The sequence below is a fragment of the Mytilus edulis genome, chromosome 4, assembly GCF_963676685.1.
Source record: "Mytilus edulis chromosome 4, xbMytEdul2.2, whole genome shotgun sequence".
In the NCBI taxonomy this organism is placed as follows: Eukaryota; Metazoa; Mollusca; class Bivalvia; order Mytilida; family Mytilidae; genus Mytilus; species Mytilus edulis.
This window is the reverse complement of record NC_092347.1, coordinates 39,879,576-39,903,370: the sequence shown is the minus strand read 5'-3', so window position 1 is coordinate 39,903,370 and position 23,795 is coordinate 39,879,576. Positions and strand designations below refer to the sequence as shown.

The 23,795-nt window shown below is 31.3% G+C and overlaps 1 protein-coding gene across 4 annotated transcripts in view; it reads left to right on the top strand.

The window, feature by feature from the left end:
- The window catches only part of LOC139519685 (adipokinetic hormone/corazonin-related peptide receptor variant I-like), a 237,882-nt gene extending 218,505 nt beyond the window's left edge, over positions 1 to 19,377 (top strand). For 2 of the 4 annotated variants that reach the window (XM_071311900.1, XM_071311899.1), the window contains exons 2-6: positions 5,126 to 5,330; positions 7,754 to 7,861; positions 11,694 to 11,757; positions 16,050 to 16,138; positions 18,472 to 19,377. In XM_071311900.1, the coding sequence (XP_071168001.1) occupies positions 5,126 to 5,330; positions 7,754 to 7,861; positions 11,694 to 11,757; positions 16,050 to 16,138; positions 18,472 to 18,824 (819 nt within the window). In that variant the 3' untranslated portion in view covers positions 18,825 to 19,377. Of the gene's footprint in view, positions 1 to 5,125; positions 5,331 to 7,753; positions 7,862 to 11,693; positions 11,758 to 16,049; positions 16,139 to 18,321 lie in introns of all 4 variants that reach the window. The other 2 variants (XM_071311902.1, XM_071311901.1) reach the window with 1 other exon arrangement.
- Positions 19,378 to 23,795: the final 4,418 nt, after the last annotated feature.

Here is a 23,795-nt window from a genome sequence, read left to right as displayed (position 1 = left end):
CTACCGTTGCCCTTATTTGAAACGTTCGTTTTTTTTTACAAATGTATAATAAGACGCCTTTATCATTTTAGTAAAAATAAATAATTAATCTATCTACCACATGACTGAGTAAAATTCAGTATCATGCCACAGATAGCCATTATCTAAACAGAGAAATCATTTTAAAATTAAAAAAAAATTAGTCGAGAGCATTAGAAATAGAAATAAACAAAGCACGAGTTCTTCATTAAATTCAAAACGTAAGCATTCCAGTTACCGACTTTATTAAAGTGCAATGTAGTTACGAAAGGTTCATAATTTCAATTATGATTTTGCTAATAGTAATTGGAAAATTATGACTGTAATCTATTTTTCTTCATTTTTTTTGTGTTACCGAATGGCTTGGAAATTACAGTTGACATTAATAGTTTTTCATTTCCTTATGAAGCTTATCAGAATAAACGATTACGAATATCAGGATCCAACTGTGATGAGTTTGTATCTGTTTTATAGATTGTTGAACTATAATGCTACTGCAATTAATCTGTATTAAACCTTTTGTATTTAAAGTTGAGAAAACATTATTTATTAATAAACCCCATAGAGATTTAGCATACATTCAATACACTGTACTGTGAATTCCAGAGGTTAGACTGCAGTTTTTTAACACCTTTTTCGCATAATCTATACAGTGCTAGTCATATAGTCTGATTGTGTAAACATATTTTATTAAAGAATTCATTATGCAAAGATTTAAGGGAAACAAAAACTATTTAAGTAATTCAAAAATGGTGGTTAAGAAACAACGTATAAATCTACCGCCGTAATATTCCTTGTCATTATTAGTAAACGATAAGGACAATGTATGAAGATTAAATAGTTCTGGCATCAATTGACGATTTGACAGTCAAAAAATGAGTTAACTGACGGTGTAATAATAGTGTATATTATTTGAGACAATCTATATCGTGCAATGAATCTTATAGTGTTATTCAATCAAAATAATAAATAAATGTACTTTCTTGCCGCAATAATGTAGATTATACTTATTATGAAAAGACTACGTATTCAGTTTGCTTTTCAGTGCACAATGTAGTCTGTTGTTCCAACGTAATTAGCGATTAAAATTAGAAAAGATATGTCTTTGGGCCCATCAATGATAATGTTTTCTAGGGAGATAAACAACATCAAATACTTAAAAACCCTAGACTACATGAATGAGCAGAAATCATTATTATGACACAGAACAGTTATATATCATCGATGAAACCTTCTGTAAAATGAAATTATCGCTATTTTGTGCATTTTTCTTTTGATCTTTTTTTGTGATAATTTTCATATCATGCTTCTCGCTTGAGATGGAAAATTATCGCTAGAAACTAAGGAGGCCACGTGGCGTTGCTAACGAAATTGACATGAAATTGACAACGTCGTCATAGGTAAAATAGCGATAAACAGATTATCATTGGTCATCTCAACTCGATACTTTTCTCACTTTCGCTGTACCAGCTCAAGCGAGAAAATTAATCTCGTTGAGATGACCAACGATAATCTATAAGTATCGGCGTGAATATTAGATAAAGGTCTTGCCCAATAAACTATTTATCATCAGATTTTAAATAAATAGAGTTTGCGTTTCATTTTTATTTATTTTGTGACAAAAACACTGTAGACAATCAATTTCTAAATCTATTCAATGTTCCCTTTTTCCATGGGAATTTTGTAAATTGAATTAATAAACAAAGTTATCTTGCAATCGGTCAAATTTGATTGTCGAATACTCTATTATTGTTTTGTGACGACGTATAAGTGTTTATCTATTTACTGAATAGCGTTAGACATAGAGAAACAAAGTCCATGAATGCTTTTAAATATATGTACAGTAATTCAAGGTTGGTATTCTCATAGTGACAATGATTAAAATGTTGTAGGCCAGTACGTTGTGAGCTTCTTTTGCAAAATACGCATAAGGGACCCTCGTTTAAAAAAAAGTTCAAACAACCAAATAAAGAACGAAGTTCAGGAGCATAGAGGACCAAATGTGTTTTGTTCAAAATGCAGCGAAAGCAACACTTAATAGTGTTTATTAAAACTATTTCCAATGGATACAAAAATCAGTCCATTAAAATATTATTTTGCTGAGATCACGTTATATCTTATGTTTCAACAATTGTATACATGTATGTTCTTCTTATGCCACATCAATTACCAATTACCACAGAATCAGACAGAGTTTATTTGTAGCTTCTTCTGAAATGATGCAACTTCGAGCAATGGAGAATAAAATGCTTTCATTGTCGTGTACAAATACATAAAACCGGTTTCCTGTTATGTTTAAATGCTTCCAGCCACGTTTATTATTAAATAACAATATTAAAAGCCTTCTTTGATAAGAATTGGACAAAGAAACTGTATTATCGTTTTATTGCATTGTTACATTCAGTTTGCAGCAGAGTCATTTAAATGTTGTATACACTAAAGAGCTTTGTTTACTTAATGACAGTCATTTAATGGCAGTTTGTGTATATGTTGTCGTGTTTGTTTATAATTTGTTTGATAATTGAATATAAAATACTATTAAATTGAATGAACATTTAATGTTGCGTCTATTTAGGAATAAAAGTCTTCTTATAAAGTCATTTTGAACTGACTGAAATAAACACGCACGCAACTAATTTCGTTGTGCCAGACATGTTTTAATAGCTGACATTTAGGTATGAAAGAGACAAATAGCTAGAAGCTGAACATCTGCCAATAAAATTCGGCACGTAACGCCAATTTGTCCTAAAATATATTTATGTTCATTGCTACATTTTACAAACACTAAGAAAAACTGGGGCAATACTTTAAATAAAGGCTATTCACTTCAACTTTTGTGACTGTCATTTGTATTGTGAAGGCGCAAGTCGATCTAAGCTTACTGCTTTGAACTTATGAAATATGAAACGAAATGGTAAGGAACCAAGAACAAAGTGAACTTTATTCTTATGAAATAATAAATAAAATGTAAGTGAACATTTCTTCATGATACATGTAGTATTCGTTATCATGCTGTAAGGAAATGTAAAAAAAAAAACAAATGACCAGGAAGTTAGAATAAAGTAAAGTTTCTACAATGGCAAGACAGCAAAAACTGATTAAATATTTCTTAACACGAAATATTGAAGAGACGATGTAAGGAATCAAGCTGATGGGAACTTTTTTAACATACGAAATATACAAAAAAGACATGTTTAGTAAGCAAGAACTGAGTAAAATCACTACATGCCAAATATTTGAAAGTTATAATTAGGGCGCAAGAATTGAATAAATTTTACTTCATGCTACCATTATAATTGTGACGTTGGTGAATGTTTTTATAAACAGCCAGTATCCGGATAATCTTTCCAATTCTACTTTATCAATGGGTTCCTGGAGGAAAATGAAAACGTTCAGTTAAAATATGTTCTCTCACTCAATGTTCTCTATTGTAAACTTTTCATTTGTTTTTGCAAACATTCCAACGGGACTAACATATAGGGTATATATTTCCCGGTTGATACTCTGTTCCAAGGTTTGGATTTTGTTTCCATGAAAAAAAATCTAGATTTATTATTGATGCTTATAGGAAAGTTGCTGATTAAGCGTGAATAAAGAGATAAAAGCTTCACATTGTGTCAAACGGATGATATTTTACGATATATATACATCTATATGCAGAAACCTTCAACAATTCGTTTATTGAGCTATATCCGGTCTTTCCCTATGCTTTTGAAGTTTTACGCTTGACATAGAGAAGCTAAATAACGTCCCGACACAAATTGATAAGTTAAACTAATGTCTTAAAACCGTGATACGAGAAATATGGAGCCCCTTAGCAAGATGAAATATGTAATAGGAAGCACAATAATGATATGTTTCCGCGTGAGATCCGGGATCAATTCATGAGAGCGCAATAATCTTCACATGTGCGGAAATGCAGTACAACGTGGTTAAAAGAAAGAACAATAGTCTTCGAAAGAAGAAATTTGCACTTTGTGCTTCAAAGTGACGTCTAGACGACAGTTGACTAGCAGATTCGCCGGTCTTTTGTATATTGATTACAGCTATCGGTATCTCATTCGTGTCGTTTCCTCGTAAAGAATGATCAAAAGTTTATATCTGACGGAACAAACGGCGTTAATGGTTAAATAACAATGTAATCAACTGTTTTATAACCAATCAGAACAAATAATTGCGATCTGTCTTGACACCGTTATTTCCTCACAATAAAATAAGAAATTTAATTACGCTTGCCGATATAGTTATTGGCAATAAATTGGTGCAATCTGTCAATAAATATGGTATTTAAGTTTTTTTCGTATACATTAAAATTGCATATAAGAGATTCGATATACTTTGAATCGGAATCAATATTTGCATATAATTATATATTCCATGCAAACTTTATAGTGTACCGATATTTTCTAGTTAAAATGGAATTCAATAACCACATTATGATCGCTTCAAACTGTACAGAAATGTCTCTGCAAATGTATATTACGTCTTTTTAATCCATTGCATGTTTTGTTTTGATCGCGTAATTCAGAATTAAAAAGATATAACCTAAACTGAATCTTGCAGAAAGGCAGCTATACCAATGTACACATGCACCCCCGACTCATTATAAAGGCAACAGTAGTATACCTGCTGTTTGAAATTCAAAAATCGATTGAGAGAAAAAACAAATCCGGGTTGCAAACTAAAACAGAAGGAAACACATCACATATAAGAGGAGAACTACGACACAGTAGAAACACAACATTAAAATGTAACACACACAGAGACAAACTATAATAACATAATGGCCATTTTTCTGACTTGGTACAGGACATTTATACATTATGTATTTTTACATTATAACAGTAAAATGATACTGCATCACTCTATTATCTATGTGGAATAACAAAGTTTGTCATATCTAAAATAGATTTAAATGAATAAGCATCATTATCAATTATATATATAATAGATGATATATGTATATAGTGTAAGAAGATGTATTGTCTGAATTTTAGTAGTAGAAAATTATTTCGACTAGGCATTTAACAACATTGATTAAATGCAAAATATTAATTTCAAAATGCGTTCTCATTATTGATACATTACTTTTTTTTTTCTTTTTCAGAGTGTTATATTCCATGTAGATAGACATCCGAAATATACGTGGTTTACACAGTGTGTTACATTTAATTTTTTTCCAACGACAGCTCACGAACTTGCCTATAATCTATTCAATTTAACAACATTATATGGATTACCATTAATTATTATATCTGTGTCATATTGCTCAATTTTATATCAAATTTCAAAGAAAACAAGACAAAGTAAAGGTAAGTACTTTATTTCATAAAAAAAATTATAAATTAAGTCTCCAGTAGTTCCGATGTTCAAATCTCGTAAATCGATTCAAAAACGACAATAATAACCCACAATGTAGATTCAAATGAATTTTAAAAGGAACAAGACCGGTTGCGTCGACAGGACAAGTGTGTCCTGCTATACATTTATCACTAGCCATTGTGAGGAGATCTTCAGACATACATTATTTTTTTCATAAAAAACAGAACTTTTGGTAAAAATTGCAAGAGATTCTTATTTCACATGTCACAAACAAAGAAGATATATAGTTTTTTCAGTTACTTGAACAAAAGTCCATTCAAGCATCGTAAAAACGAAAATTACAATAAAGGGATTTCTGCTGTATTCAATTCAATGTCAGCTTTAACAGAAGGGACATAATCTTAGCAATATAAATCCTTATTGAGTAATTATCGTAATGTTATAAAGGTTTCAAATTATATACGCTAAATGAAATAATATGCTCGGTGCCAATTTATGAGACAGTTATGTGTCTGTACTAGCAATGCATGATGGTTATTTGTACTTCCTTTGAAATATATTACATTACATAGGGTTTTTTTTTCTGAAATGAAGGTCTAATCTCAAAATCAGGGTGTTCATGTAGTCATAAAAATATCTTTATCAGCTTTAACAGAAGGGACATAGACTTAAGCCATATAAATCCTGAAGTAGTAATTATCGTAATGTTTTGACCGTTTCAAGTTATATTTGCCAAATGAAATGATATGCCTAATGACAATTTAGAAGACAGTTATGTGTCTTTACTTGCATTTCATGATGGTTATTTGTGCTCCATCTGCAATATATTATATAACATAGGGCTTTTTTCTGAAATGAAGGTTGACACAAAAATCACGATGTTCATGTAGTCATAAGAATACATTCAACTCAATGTCAGCTTAAACAGAAACGAAATAGGCTTACGGCATATACATCCGTATGGCGATTAATAATCGTAATGTCATGACAATTTAAAATTATAAATACTTAATGATATACTATGTTCGGTAACAATTCAAGAGACAGTTATGTGTCTATACTTGCAATGCATGGTGGTTATTAGTAAGGAACAAAAATTACAATGTTTATGTATTCATAAAGCCATAATTATTTTGAATATCTCAATATTTGAACCAGTTCATATGCTGCTCTGTCAAATGTTCCCACATAAAAGCAAACATCGGTAGGTGTAAAGGAAGGTCTCCTTTGCATATTACAGAGACAATGTATGGTAAATTTGAATCAAACGTAGTTTCGAACATTCAAGTAAATGGTGGGCTCTCGATATCGATTCATTTCGAATTTGAATGGTATTCTATGAGTTTTTTTAACGATACCTATGAAATTTCTTAAAACTATAAAGACGTGAGGAGCAAATCCTACAAAAATAATTTCGAAAATATCAGAAATCAATTCAGGAGATTTTCGTAACTTGTATGTTTAACTCATGGATGCGTTGAAATATAGCGCCACCATTGCATAAGCTTATTCCGTCTATATTGCGTTTTTGTCCACAACATTCAACTAGGTCAGGAAGACGGAAGATATAAACAAAAGCTGAACATAATAACGATTCTTTTACTATAGGCATGGTTTTTGATATTCGTCGTGATTTCAGAAGCACCAAATTTAATACTTTGACATTACTTTTAATAGCAAACAGGCAATTTTTGAATTATTTTCCATCTGGACGTTGCATTGCCTTTAGTAAGCGTAGTAATGACCTATAATGGTTTACTTTTTATAAATTGTTATTTTGATGGAGAGTTGTCTCAATGGCACTCATACCACATCTTCCTATAGCTATTGTATACCAACACATATTAACTGTTTGGCGTTTTTCTCGATAAAATTATTATTATTAATTACATTGGTTTGTTTATATGATACTTAGCAGATGTTTATAGTTATCAATACTTACTAAACATACGTGTTCAATTTTCTTCGAAACATTAGAAAACAACTTATGTAGTATTGATCATAAAACATCAAAGTTAATAAATAAATAGTAAATATATCTTTAATTTTATGTTATAGTTAATAAATCAAGAATTGTGATTGTGTTAAACACAAATATACAGAGTTGTTTTTTGTCTGATTTTGACGTCCGTAGAAAACTTAAGAAAATGGACATTTATCATCTTTATTAAGAAGTTTTACTTCATTATCTATTTGTTTTTACACATATTCCATCAAAGTTCTAACATATTGTATCTTATAGATGTAATTTTATTTACTTCAATTATGCGAACGTTAATTGATGACTGATGTCATCCTCTTCAGAAAGTACATTCTTGTTAACAAATAATACACAGGAGTGTTTGTAATTTGGTAAACTCCGTCAAATAATTTTCTTTTGTAATACAATTTATGTTGATGTTTGTTATTTCAGAAGAGGCACTTGGTTTTGCAACAAAACGAAGATCTCGATTACGTCGATCTGCTGTAGGAAATATAGAAAAAGCAAGATCGAGAACATTAAAAATGACTCTTGTAATAGGTAATCATTCTTAGTAAATATGTTTTTAACAAAGTGGATGTCTACATGTTAATGTACGCTTGAGTTGAAATTATACATAATCGACTGAAAAATTAGAGAGGGACGAAAGAGATTGAAAATAAAGTTCGATATTATACTGTACTTTTTGTATTGACGGTTTTCATGTTCTCGGTTATAATACCCATTCTTAACATCTTTGTTTAGGCATAATTGTTATCCTTTCCAACACAGAATGATAGTGTAGTAGAAAATGTCCATTAAATTCTTTTTTTTTTTATCTAATATCAAAACCCAATAAACCCACCTTTATAACTATGCTATAAAAAAAGAAAAGTGTGGTGTAATTGCCAATGAGATGATAAGACCAATATACAAATGAAACAGAGATTAGCAGTTATAATTCACCATACGGCCTTCAACAGTGAACAAAGCCCATACCGCATAGTAAGTCTCAGAAATAACAAACGAAAACAATTCAAACGATAAAAACGAACAGCCTAATTTATGTACAAAAATTGAACGAAAAACAAATATTTAACACAGCATCAAACGACAACCATTGAATTACAGGCTTCTTATTTAGAACCGGCATATTTATACAGAGTGAATTCGAAATTTATGCAATATAAAATAATCAATTAATATGATCGAGATACGGTCTTTTCAAACTACTTTTAGCTGCTAAAATAATAGAGTAAAAGTTGCTCCAGATACTTAAAACGTAATGTGCGCCCAATGCCGTGGGAGTAAAACTTAAACATAAACGAAACTATCACTGCAACTCTGTTGTTGACAAGAAAAGAATTATATTTAGCCTCTCTTTTTCAAAAATTGACTCATGACAATATAAAACTGTATAAATTTGTTTAGGGGCCAGCTGAAGGACGCCTCCGGGTGCGGGAATTTCTCGCTACATTGAAGACCTGTTGGTGACCTTCTGCTGTTGTTTTTTCTATGGTCGGGTTGTTATCTCTTTGACACATTCCCTATTTCCATTCTCAATTTTATTAAGAAGGCCATTATATTGAGGCTAAAACTAATCATTCCCAGTCTTATCGGAACGAACGTGATTAATAGGCATGATTTACTTCAAATACACACCATTAAATAGGTTACAGGATCGGGACTAGACATTATAGAACGTAACACTGACCTTAATCGTCAATCAACCTTATGATGTATGCAAAATGTACTGATTAATTTCATCAAAGGTTTCAGTTGCGATGATAATGAATTGCGACAATAATTCAATTGTCTACAAAGTTATAGGAAAACTCTGAGTTGTTTGTATAGGGAGTTTGGTATCCTCAAAATATATCAGCCAATAGAAAGTGTTGTCGCATCAGCAGTTATAATAAACATTACCATAAATCATTGTGTCCATATCTTATATATTTATGCATTTCAAGCGCTCTTCTGTCATGTGTGTGTTGTGTTTTTTCTTTCTCTCTCTGTTATATGGTTCAAACACAAAACAATTGCATGTTTAAAATCATTCTGACCACCCCAGTTTGTTATAAGTCCAAATAACATAAACTTCATATTAATTGATCAGCAATTTTATTTCTTAAATGTGTTTAAAAGCCAAAACAAAATATACAAGAATCTTCATTTTTGTAAGTTTTGTTTCTATGCATTTAAGCAACAATATTCACGTCCCTAGATAAGCCATGTTTGTTTCATAAAGATAGATAAGAAAACTCATTCAGAATAATGTTTAGTAAATTTTTTGGGGAATAAATACTATTTCCGATTGATAGCGGGACACAGAGCTAGAAGATAAAAACGACCTTTTTTAAAAATCCACAAATACTCTTTGTGAAAGTATTAAATTTTCATTCATAACTTTAATCAAATAATACCTTATAATATGATGTCGACATTTACGTAATATAATGTTAAATGTAACCTGTCAATATTTACGATGCATGATCTTTTCATCGTATAAGAACTTATAAGATTACTGCTAAAAATAATAGAGTTTTATGAAAGCTTCAAAGTCTGTAATTACACATACTAAAAAGTTAATTCCCACAAAAATGTCATGGGAGTAATAAATTCTAATATATAAAAACTTCCGACTTATACTAATCAACTGTTGACAAGAATAGAATCCCATGAATCTTTTTTTTTCTAAAACCGTCTGATGAAACTATTAACTTTGGGATTATTTTGATAAGATTATTATATATAAACTAAAACTACGCATTACTAGTTTCCTCCGCTCGAAGACGTTCATCGGCCAAAATGACATAAAAGGAACATCTTCAAATAGGTTACTAGACAAGACATTAACAGTGCAGTACGTAACACTGAACTTAATTGTTCAGATAACAAAAGCCACCACTCATGGTCCATTACGTTACAGGTTTTTCAGTTGCGACGGTAACAAGTTGCGTTAATTCATCCATTGTATGCAATGATAGAATTACTCGTGTAATTGGGCAGTTTTAAATACCTTCTAAAAATCAACCACTCTGAAGTGGAGCTACACAGTAGTAATAATTTATATTACCATATATTAGATATACCACGTTTAATATAAGCGTCTGGCGAACAAAATTATAAACCTAGTAACTATTTATGCATCTAAAGCACTCTTCTGCGTTTTGTCTCATTCTTTTCTAGTAAACACGGTTCCAACCACAAATTCTCATTAATCATAAAAAATCTGACATGCAAATGGACGGCAAAGAAAGTTCCTTTATCTATCTAGTTTTCCATAAGATGGCTTTCAATTCTTTTAACAAATTAGAATTACAAAACCTTTGTAACTTCTTGACGATTCTCCAAAACAAAAGCACCTGGTACGCAAGCTAGTTTTATCGTTTGTGATATCTATGAATAGTATTTTTCTTGTATTCAAACCGACCGGTTTATGTTTCATCATTCAATTTCCAACGTAGAAATTGTTTTGATGCAGATCTTAATATATTATATATACAAGTATACATATTAAACCCAAAAAGTATAGGAAGGTTTGATAAAACTGTTTGGTCTACATGATGACAACAAACTAATGTGTTTATTCAAAAAGTGTGTTTAATTATTTTTACTTTATTTGAACCGCTCCGAATCACAACCTCAATGTATTGCAAAGGACGAAAAGTCTTCTTGCAGAAATATTGAAAACATCGAAACCAATATAAGCGCCCGCGAATCTGTTTTGATGACCAAACTCCTTCATATATGTTTAAGAGTACTTAATACATGATAGCAACAGAAGATGCTCAACCTAACAGGATTGATGAATTAAAAGTGCTTAAATGAAATAGTTCGAATAGTTCTTCTCTTTAAGATAAACAACAAAGAGTACATACATCAGCAGTTATATGTCGCCTCAACAACAATTCAATGACAATGTATGAATGTTTCTTCAATTAAAAAGTAAAAAACGAGTCGAGTTACTGCTATAAAAAGAAAACTTATAATCTAATATGAGTAAGGTTGTAAACATGTCCATAAAATATTTTGTTAGGATATCAGACTGTTGTCAGTATACAACATATTTGTTGGTCGAGAATAATAAACTTGGAAAAATTATGACTCTAGATTTGAAATATAACATTTAACATCGATTCCTTTTGTATTTTTTCGGAGACACACAGTTGGTTTGATATAAGTACAACTGTAATTGTTGTTTTCCCTTATATCCACTGTAGCCATTGATAAAGGTTTTAAGCATTATCATTCAAATCTAAAACGATTAATATTGCATAGAATGGGGTTTCCATAACAAAAAGTATGCATTTCTAAAAATGTGAGATAAGACTCAAGTTGAGCTGATGACTGTCCTTATAACATGTTTATGTTGTATTTTTTTCTTTTTCAGTTAGTGTTTTTATAATGTGTTGGACGCCTTATTATGTTATATCTGCTTGGTGGTGGTTCGATATGTAAGTATGTATTTGGTTAAATTATATAAGCCTACGGTATATTAGTATATGTCGCAATCAAGGTTTAGATGAAGTCTAATAATATAAGAATCAGATGTAGACAAAAAAAACATAGAAAAGATAAAGAACATTTACATAACACCACAAAGAGTTCTAAAACCAGTTTATGACCCACAAGTGGCTCGTTGTAAGAAAATAGCATTGGATGATAACAAAAGCGAGAAGATGTAAAGAAACGTGACTAGCGTAAGGACACATGGGATATACTAGTAGCTTATATAATTGATGTGGATAGTTTTGTGGCCAATTTGGATTCTTTAGAATTAAACTGATCGGGACCATTTAGTAAGACTAGTGCGTTCATAAGGAATATTGGTGGGTAAGGGTTTTTATGGCCCACCTTCGATATGGAGGAGCATTATGTTTTCTGGTCTATGCCTCCGTCCGTCTGTCCGTTCGTTCGTCAGTCCGTTCGTCCCGCTTCAGGTTAAAGTTTTTGGTCAAGGTAGTTTTTGATGAAGTTGAAGTCCAATCGACTTGACACTTATTACACATGTTCCCCATGCTATGATCTTTCTAATATTAATGCCAAGGTAAAGTATCGACACCAGTTTCACGATCCACTGAACATAGAAAATGAAAGTGTGAAGTTCAGGTTAAAGTTTTGGTAAAAGTTTTTGGTCAAGGTAGTTTTTGATGAAATTGAAGTCACAACAATTTAAAACTTATTACACATGTTCCCTATGATATGATCTTCCTAATTTTAATTCCAAATGAAAGTTTTGATCCCAATTTCACGGTCCACTGAACATGGAAAATGATAGTGCGACAGGGGCATCCGTGTACTATGGACACAGTCTTGTTTTGTTGTTGCTGTAAAATTCCTGTATTCTGTGCATCACTTTCTATTTACACGAATAAATTGTTTGAACACCAACCAGACACCGAATTACAAAGTATATAAATTATTATATCTAAGGGACAGATTTATATGTTCATTCTATTATTCCTTAAAATCTGTTTAGCAATATAGCCAATCTTCCATTTGCTCCTTAAGTCATTTTGATGACTTATTGTTATATTTATTCGTTTTATAGTTCATTGTCATGTGAAAAAGATATAAATATACACTATAAACCCATAGTTCTCGTTTAGCTTTGTCATGCAATAAGTTATAAAATTGCCACTGGAATGATACGTTAGTTGTTATTCCCGGCTAAAGTCAGTCCTGAGAAAATGACATGACTATATAAATGTGTGTTGATCTTAATTGGAGTTTTTGTACTTTCTGAATAAAACTAAGATTTACTTCACTACTATAAAATTACTTTTAAACGCTTTGCCTGCTCATAGAGTAGCACCTTTTTGGTTTTTTATAATGTAGAAATTTGGTACGTAGTTGTTTCTTAATAAACAGAGTTAGGAAACAAAACAAAATGCCAATTTAACGTGGTACCTAACACTACAGGGAGATAACTCTGTAAAGTTAGACAAACGTTCTAATTACGTTGTGTTTGAAAAGGAATATTAAGCTTCTTAATGATCAAAATTGGTGTTTGTCAAACTGCTATATAACCAGTGTAATTTTTCTGACCAAACGGTTGGTTCAAAAATTTTGAAATTTTTATATTTTTGTTATAAGTATCAAAGTAAATAATTTGACAAACTTTTATGAAAATTAAACGAGCCAAATTAATTTTAGTGAATGTGTTGGGTACCACCTTAATAAATTGATATGTTTTTTTCTTCCTACAAGGAATTGAATTTTTCATGATACTTGATTAACCTCGATGTAATTGTATTGCGCGATTATTGAGTTAGTTCTGTCTGGTCTAATTTTGAATTTTTACAATCTTGCATCTGATGATATAGACCTTAGTCTAGACCAGATTATAATTTATTAATACAAATAATTCTTCTTTGTTAAAAAATGGATTTCTCCTATTTATTGAGTTTCATCTGTATGCTAATACGGTTTTCTTATTACCAGGATATTAGGTATACACATATGGGTGAATATATAATCAGCAATTTTAATTTGTCATTAAAAGTTAAAACATGAAACATATCTATAATGAATTGATATAAGTTGTATGCAGAAGGTACCATTAAAGGATAATATCATTCAACAAAAGAGGCGGGACATAAAAAAGGGAGAATAAGAAGGTTTCTCTTCTGTTCATATAGACTATTGAATTTCCCATAGGAGCTCCGTTGATGGCTAAAACTGGGTCACTTTAAATATGACGTTTCGTAAAATAGTATATCATAAAATGTAAAAGTTCAAATGCACTCCTATTTTTTCGAAGATCAAAACATAAGACTAGTAAGGTGCTGCAAAATTTCAACATGCATATGCCGCGAGCTTCTAAAAGTTTAGATTTATATATAAATTCTATTCTACCCTTCCCTTCACTTTGGGTCGTCAACAAGATTCATATGGCCGCTATACATGTGTTTTTATACTGACAAAACTACCAAGTCATGTCTCTCTGAGATGAAATATAGCGATCGTATCTGGAAACCAGGAATGAATAATATATTTTATAATATCCGTGGAAAGTTGTACATTACAAAATGCTATATCAAAGACATGCCGACATAATCTTTGTAAAAAACTAAAAACGACAAAGAGACAAGTAACAGTGTTTAAGACGCTACAAAAATCAAACTTAATAACATCGACACCACCTAAACCCAGGGATCATATAATGTTCCCCGAAAGAATGTGCAATTCCTTTCCACAAAAATTCAAGCATTCGAGATTTGAATAGCATGTAAATAGTAAATGGACAAAGGAAAAAAGCAGGCAAAGAAGATTATCATGCTTGTAAAATGTAAAATGTCTATGTTGCAATCCATATTACTATTTGTAATATTCATTTCTTACCTATGATATTAACGCAATCAAAAACTCCTTGCACTATTTCAGACAAAAGTTTAGATTTACTTCATTTTTTTTCTTAGATTAACATTCTGAACATGATTTGATAAAAGCATAAAAAATCATACTTTTTCTTGAATTATTTGTACGACCATGAACATTAAGATAGTTCAACAATTGGATTTAATGGACTTAAACAGAGACAAATTAACTTAAAAGAATAGAAAAGAAACACTAATTAAGTTCTGTTTGTAATTGTGTTTGATGATTATCTTATCAATTCATTTTCCTTTAGATAGTAGCTAGAAGATAAATAGTATGTACGTTTTCAACCCTTCACAATCAAATTTGACTTCTATGTAACAATTTTATGTTCAAACTTTGAAGTGCTATGATTTCTATTTTTTGTAGAAAATAATCAGATTTTATTTGGAAAGATTTTGCTGCAAATTAATGTTCTAATTAGTAAAACTTATTTACAAACCATAAAAACTTTGTTCAGGAGATTTTATTCTTAATTTAGTCAATGATTTATTTAAACATCAAATTACATTAATAAACAATCATGTGAGTAAAATCCTATTCATTGAATCAATGCATATAATGAAAATGTCTTCGTCATATTTTCTGCTTCGATTGTGGTAACATTAACGGATTAGTACTTCCCGTGAGCCCCTCAAAGAGTTTTGCATATTCTAAATGTAACTTCGAATATATTTCCTATGTCAATAAGCACTATATTTGTGAATATACGATATGTTAGATATAGTAAATAAATTTCCTTGGTTAAATATATATAATAAAATTTATACATATGAGTTTAAAGTTCCCTTTGGTATCCTTCGCCCCTTCTTTCCTTATTGGTTAAATTTGTTTATATCTTTCGTTATATAGAGAATTAGGTAAATAAAGACAACAGTAGTATATCGCTGTTCGAAATTTAAATAAAGGCAACAGTAGTATACCGCTGTTTGAAATTTTAATAAAGGCAACAGTAGTATACTGCTGTTCGAAATTTGGTATTTATTCACGACTTATATTGTTTCCGGTCGATAAGAACTTGACCTTTTGTGAATACACTTGGTTATTGTTGGAGTTTCCATGTTGCTTTTTAGATGGCCTGTAAATTTTGTTGCTTTTAATGATGAATACCAAACTTTTATGATAATAATCAATAAAGACTGACCTTATCTGTATTTAACAAAACATTTCGGAGTTTTGGAGTCCTAAATACACTTCTCACTTTATTTGACTTTTATAACTGTTTAGTCAAGCAATATGGATGAGTCTTTTGAAGTCGGCGTACAATGTTTTAATCCTGGTATCTATGAAGAGCTGATTTGTATATATGCAATACAATTTCTACACTGTTTACAAATTTAAAGAATTATTTGTATGTCTTTTACAGAGAATCAGCAAAGAGATTAAATTCTAAAATAAAGAAAGGGTTATTCCTATTTGCTGTATCTAATTCATGTATGGATCCTATTGTATATGGTAAGTTTGCAATACAACGACGACACTAATCTACAATCAAAATATCAAACAAATAAATCAAAAACAGAATCTTTTCTCCATCCTCATTATCGAAAATCATAAAAATTCATATTCGATAAAACATACGACGTAATGAACGTGTCTATGAATTCAAGTATGAGAAATAAAACATTCACGATAACATAAAAGAGGAGCGAAATATACAAGAGTGACATTCGAACTCATAAATTGAAACTGACAACGCCATGGCTAAAAAAAGAAAAGAAAAATCGACAAGCAATAGTATCATTCGCAACTGAATTGAATAAGTCGCATTAATTCTTTCTATCTCCCGTCAAACAAGACGGTATCATATATTGCTACTATATGCATTATAAATGCTGCATTCCGTTTGGACCGCCTTGATAGTTTATTTGGTTGTGGGGGCTGTGGTTTCCATCATTGTTTGCGGCAAGCAAATAGACACCGAAAACAACCGATATGTACAGTTTCCTTGCCATTGTTTAGCAATAGGAACACATACTGTTTGTCTCGGAGTCAGGATACAATGTCGGATTATGCATGCTTCATATATAATTTAATGGATGAAATGTTTTCAATTGTTGGAGGCTTTATGAACTTTACATTCTACATTAATTTTCCAATTTCTCTATGTTCCATCCAGTTTACTATTTTGAAAGTATGAGTGTTACAATTTCAATTGCAATACCACACTTTGAGTAGACAATACCTCCTACAATAGGTTAAACATATCTCACCAATCTGACATAGACTTCTTTAAAAATAAAATGATATCTCGACTTGTTAGAATATAATATTATTGGTAAAGGGAGATATAAGGTCTATTTCAAAAATCGTCAAAATTTCAACATACGGTTTTCAATAATACACAAATTATAGTCAAGATCTGAATATCCGTGTGTCTAAATAAAAACATTGATCTGCTATCAACAACACCAAAAAAGACAAAAACCGTTAGGAAAAACCAAGTTATAACCCTTACAAGATACATGTACCACAAGATGAAAGAGGCAAAAGATAACAAAAGAGACATTCCAACTCATCAGTCAAAAATAAACTGACAACGTCGACCCATAGCAAAAAAAAAAAAGTCAAACAGATAACCAGCAGTACATATATAACACAACAACTAAAGACTGAGTAACACGAATAGAATCAAAAACCTTTGGGGTTATATAAAAGATGTAAACAAAATATAAGAATACAAGTCCACAGGATAGTGCATTAGTTTCTGTTTCAACTTAGCGTCACTTACGCGTCGCTTACCTTGTATCGGGTAGAGTCAGTGAATGATGGATTATAAAGTCGTCTGAAAATCATGCTTATTTTTGACGAACAAACAACCATTGTGATCAAGTTTATTTCTTCTGCGGATTAATACCATTTGATTTTCAAACAAGAGTATACTCCAGATAACTGAGATAGTTAGATTTTTTAGAGGAAACTGGGGTGTTACACAACATTTGCTGCCTTTCGGGAACACAGATAAATTGTTAACATTTCTAATGTTCTAAACATTTAACACTGCTTTCATTTGTTTCCTTCGTTCTTTTACTCTTTTTTTTTTTTTGGCTTTTCTCTTCAAATGTATCCTTGATATATCAGTTACGCGTATTTTTGGGGGAAAGTCTTATATTACTTCTTTTATCTAACGACTATAATGCAATATAATACTAGTTCTTGTGTTGTGTTACCTAATAAAGTTTCAACTGTAAGGCTGATTTGTTCTACTCAGTCGAATCTTGATTTAGTTTTTACTTTGTCTATTTTTAAGGAATTTACTTGTTAAATTGTAAAAAGTAGACTTACAAACACGGTGGTGTTTCTATGAAGTACATAATGCACAAAGCTATTACCGACATTAAACAAAAGAACAATTGACTTTGGTTATTTCATTTATTTGGTTTTTCGTTAATCTTTTCAAAAACATTCAACAATTTAATGAAAATAAATACCAAAAGTGCTTTTTCCTGGGGACCTCTCTTTTGCTACAAACTCTTCCATGAGGACTCGTCGTATTGAACTTATACTAAAAACACTGATAAGTTTTATACGGACTTCAGTGGATAAAAGCATCACATAAAACCACCGTAAAATGTTACTATAATTACCGAAACTAGAGTGATCCCTAGACTCAAAAAAGAAACACATTTTACTTGCAGGGATGTTTACAACAGCCTTCCGTCGAGAGGCACGCAAATGGGGTCGTTGGATTAAAGTGCAAATAGGTAGAAGAGACAGGCCCCAAATCCAACACCCAATTCAATGTAACATCTTGGGATCCAAATAAGAGTTCTTTCCCTTTGTTCCAGGGATGTTTACAATTAACTTCAAAAGAGAATTCTTGAGATGCTGCTGCTGTCTGAGTAAAAGTTGGAGGAGTCGTCACATGGCAGAGACTACCAGGAACCCACAGGTCAATTCTCAGAGGACACCGCTCAAGACGTCATTACGAAAATCAACCTCCACGCCATACGTTGATGTTGAAAGTGACCAATCATCGTCAAACTTGAAGTCATCGATATCTGACAGATCGTCACGGTATCGTCCGTGCACGCCAGAACCAAGGATTGTGAATGAGAACAGAGCTAATATGAATAACTTTCTATGTCTAAATTTACCTCTAGAAGAAACCAAAAAGAATATGACAACCACCATTCAGTGAAATGTTATTATTTGTTTATGGGTGTAGACTTTCAGGTTTGAGGAGATAACTCTTTAAATCAGTTATACGTCAATTTTAATCAATATATTTTAAGCATTTACCTGAAACAGATTGGAAATAAGCCATGTAACATAGTAGCTTAAAATATATTTATGAAAAAGGTTGACACAAACTTACTGATGATTTTAAGAGTTGTTTCCCTTAATCTAGGTCTACCTCTTTAAGTATGAAATCTCACACACTTGATAATTCAATCTTATAATCAATTTGTTTTTCTATTTATACCTGCTCTTTTATGATTCGAAATTTAATAGATATATACTTTAAAAGAGAAGCAGCGAATTTCTTTCTGTTTTAATATTAAATTGTATTGGGTCCCTTTAGAGACGATGCAAGTGGATACACTTCACGCTACCTTTGATAAGGAGTTTTGTATAATTCTTTCTGTACATGTATGAAGTATATAAGGTGAGGGTTTCTTTTAAGGGTGAATTAAAGTTATAACCATGACGTTCAAAAATATTGTTCATTCATTAAACTATGTTTTAATTTGTTTGTGACTTCTTTGAAATTTGCTTTAGAGAACATCATGCTTGTATTCATTTGAACATTTTGAAATGACTGCAATACCTTACTGTGTCATTAGTGTCCACAGATATTACTTTATGACTTGCAGTTAATTTGGAATACACTAAAAGATCCTAAAACATGTCTGCATAGAAGCATTTTTACATTTGACAAGCATTAATGTCAATAACCTGAAACAAGTCTGCGTAGGAGCATTTTTACTTTTGACAAGCATTAACCTGAATATACTAAAACAGTCCGGTACCAGTCTAAGCTATTAAGCTTCACATGTCAAGTGAAGTTACACAAACAGTCAGTTGTTACTCCTGCACACTGTCTTGTTTCAAGTCATTTAGCATCTGATCTTTTACAAAGTTAGAGGCGAAATATATCAGAGGAATCTCATATGTCGAAAATCAACTGATAACGCAATGGCAAAAATAGAAAAAGACTTACAGACAAACAATAGTACACAAAATGATGTCGTCCATTGAACTTACAAAGGGATAATTCACGGTATTTTAAACGTTAACAAGATTTGTTATGAGTATTTCTTGTAGTGCAATTTTGTACTTGTTTTGGCTTTATAACTAATTTGATCTGAGCGTTACTGATGAGTCTTATGTAGATGAAACGCGCGTCTGGCTGGCGTATTCAATTATAATCCTGGTACTTTTGATATCTATTTACACCACTGGGTCGATGCCACTGCTGATGAACGTTTCGTCCCCGATGGTATCACCAGCCCAGTAGTCAGCACTTCGGTGTTGACATGAATATCAATCATATGGTCTTTTTTATAAATTTCCTGTTACAAAACTTTGAATTATTCGAAAAACTAAGGTTTTTCTTATCCCAGGAATAGATTACCTTAGCCGTATTTGGCACGACTTTTTGGAATTTTGGGTCCTCAATGTTCTTCCACCTTTTACTTGTTTGGCTTTATAACTATTTTGATCTGAGCGTCACTGATGAGTCTTATGTAGACGAAACGCGCGTCTGCCGTATTCAATTATAATCCTTGTACTTTTGATAACTAATTAAATATCTCTCAGTAGAGTATGCGTTTCAGGCATAATTTCCGTGGTAGAGGATTGTTGGTTAACAAGTAAGCCATTGAACCAAAAGTTTCCAGTAATGAAATTAAAGTCATTATCTCGAATTTTGTATGGACACCATCACAATAGAAAAAAAAGAAGATAAGATATGATTGCCAATGAGACAAAATAACAAAAATACCTAACTCTGAGGAAAATTCAAAACGTAAAATCCGTATTCAAATGGCAAAATCGAACGCTCAAACTCATCAATCGGATGAATAACAATTGTCCTATTCCTGACATTTTCTTATTTAGAAAATGGTGGATTATACCTGGATTTATAGCTAGCTAAACCTCTCACTTATATGACAGTCGCATATAATTTAATTATATTGACAACCATGTTTGAACATATACACACACTTTACGGGATATTGCAATTCAAGCACTTGAAAAAAATTTATAAATGTTTGTCCTCTTTAAATTTCTTGGTGATATGTAATAAGTCTTGGGAATGTTTGGTCCTCAATGCTCATCAACTTCGTACTTTATTTTATATTTTTAACAATTTTTTATTCGAGCTTAACTGATGAGTCTTTTGTAGACGAAACGCGCGTCTGGCGTAAAATTTAAATTAAATCCTGGTATCTATGATTCGTTTACTTAGTTAAGAAGTATAAGAACGATCAGATTTTATAGTAAATTGACAAACAAATAAAATATATAAAGCAAAGTCTGATTAAACAAAAGTTCAGGTGAACTGTTTAATTGTTTGTTACTACAATTATTATGATCCTTTACCTGATCTGACGTATTACCACAAATATTGCGTAATCGTCATTTATGAACAAACCATGCACATAAGGTGTTTCCAGGTACATTCAATCTACTTGATTGGCATTGTTTTTGGCACAAATCAGTAAAAAATAAAATTACAAAAAAAATGGACTCCGAGCAAAACCAAAAACGGAAAGTCCGTGATCAAATTGCAGTATCAAAATCTCAAACAAATCAAACGAATGGATAACAACTGTTATATTCCTGACTTGATAGAAAATATCGAATTTATATACGTAATCCTTGATTTCACCGACGGCAGAGAACCTTAATTACTCCATGTAGTAATAATCGGTAAACTGATAATCAAGTTTTGAAATATAACGAGAATGCTTACCTACTACAGTTGACATATATCCAATCAATTAAATACACAAGTCATCAGGAATGAGGATTCAAAAGCATTTTTAATTAAACTATTTTTTCAACTTAACTGTTATCATTTAAACTATAAACCAGGTTTTATCAACCAATTTCTTCATATTGAAATGCCTGTCCCAAGTCAGGAATACGACAGTTGTTTTCCACATTCGTTAAATGTGATGAAGCTTTTGATTTTGCGATCTGTTAAAGGAGATTCCGTTAGAACTTTTCATGGAGTACGGTGTTTTGTTATTTTAATTTTATCGATAGCTGGACCATTTATTTTAGATTTAAGACTTGCTTAATGTTATAAAATGCTGCAAATGTGTGGTAGTTGGCTTCACGTGTAACTTGAATGAGTTGTTTTAACAACTTTAATAAGAAAAATAATTGTTTTGAAGTTAGTACTTCACACTCGTTGAATATCTACTGTTTTAATATAGTTTTACGTTTTAACTTTAATAATACAAGACATACATTATAACTTGATACGCCAGATGTGCACTACTTGAAATTCAGACTTGGCAGTGATACTCATACGAAAACAGTTAGAAGTTCAAATCAAGTACGAAATTCATTAGTATTTGAAATCCAATAGCTGTTCCAAATACAGATTAGGCAATATGTACCTTGGACAAAGCCAGAATGTATTTACATTTCAACATTTTATAACAGTAAATTTAGAGAAAACATAACCCATCATAAAACAAATGTGTCGAATACTACATGTTCCCATCAGGGACGATATGTCGGATCAACGAACAGTAGTTTAGAAGCTCATTTAAGATACATGTAGGCATGTAATTCTGACGCCAGGTCGAACTCGTCTACATCAAACACAATGGTGAAGCTCACACCATAACAGTTGGACGGCTAAATTAAAACAAAGATGCAGATCATCAAAAACCACCAGCTCTGAAAATGTTTCCGCATACCACTCAGGTAATCTATAAAAACTGTTGTGTTTAAAAAAAAATAACATTTTATAACAGTAAATTTAAAAAAAAAAAGATACACTTTTTCACTTGGAACTCCTAATTAGAACAATCAAAAAGATCAAGCCTTAACAAAGTTTGGTTAATTGGGATTATATATGGTAAAAGCAGAATCTAACAACATAAATGATGAAATGAAAATATAGCATTCATAACTTATGACTTTTACGTTTGTCAGCCAAATGTTGAAACAAAATCTCTTTAATACTGCAAGTTCATACTGCAATTACCTGTCTATTATGACGCAAGACTATTCAAATTATTATCAGCCACCAGGAAATACCATAGGTATTTACTATTTTGTTTGCAATAGCCAGTAACTGTGTGATTGGATAGGACAGCAATGCACTAATGCCAGAAAAAAAGTCTTTGAACTAAGGATTTTCTTTCTAGCCATAGATTACCTTAGCCGTACAACCTTTTGGAATTTTTGGATCCTCAATGCTCTTCAACTTTGTAATTGATTGGCTTTATAAATATTTTGATATGAGCGTCACTGATGATTTTTGTGTAGACGAAACGCGCATCTGGCGCACTAAATTATAATCCTGGTACCGTTGATAACTATTTGAATAACCTGGCGACATCCAGATACAACACTGAAGCGTTCCGGTTTATATAACGTTATACAATAAACTAAATTATTTGAAATGTTCATTTAAAGAAATATTGCGTTTAATTCGAAACAGGAAACGGTTTTAATCCAACATACATATTCAGTATTTTGACGTTTAACTAGAAAACATTGTCGCTTTGATACTATATAGCTATTTATGCTAATTTGTTGATATTGATCGCATTAATTCGTGGAAATGCAGTGATTTTTCGTATTATGGATATCAGTCTTATCCAATATGGATACAAGTATAACATGGTTAGCTGCATGGATGAAAATGTCTATTGCAAAGAAGTTTCCCTAAGATAACGATAGCGTCATGTGTTTTAGAAATACTACATCGTAAAATATATGGCGATGTCTTTTATATATAATTAGAAGTTATTCCAATAGTTTTCAAAGAGTAATATTATAATGCTTAAACAAACTTACTGTATTTTACTTGTTATTAATTATTAATTGTTATAACAACACCTATTGTATTTTGTTAGTATGCGAAGGTTGAAAATATATTAATCAATGTTGGCATAGGTTGAAGACACCAATTATCCAA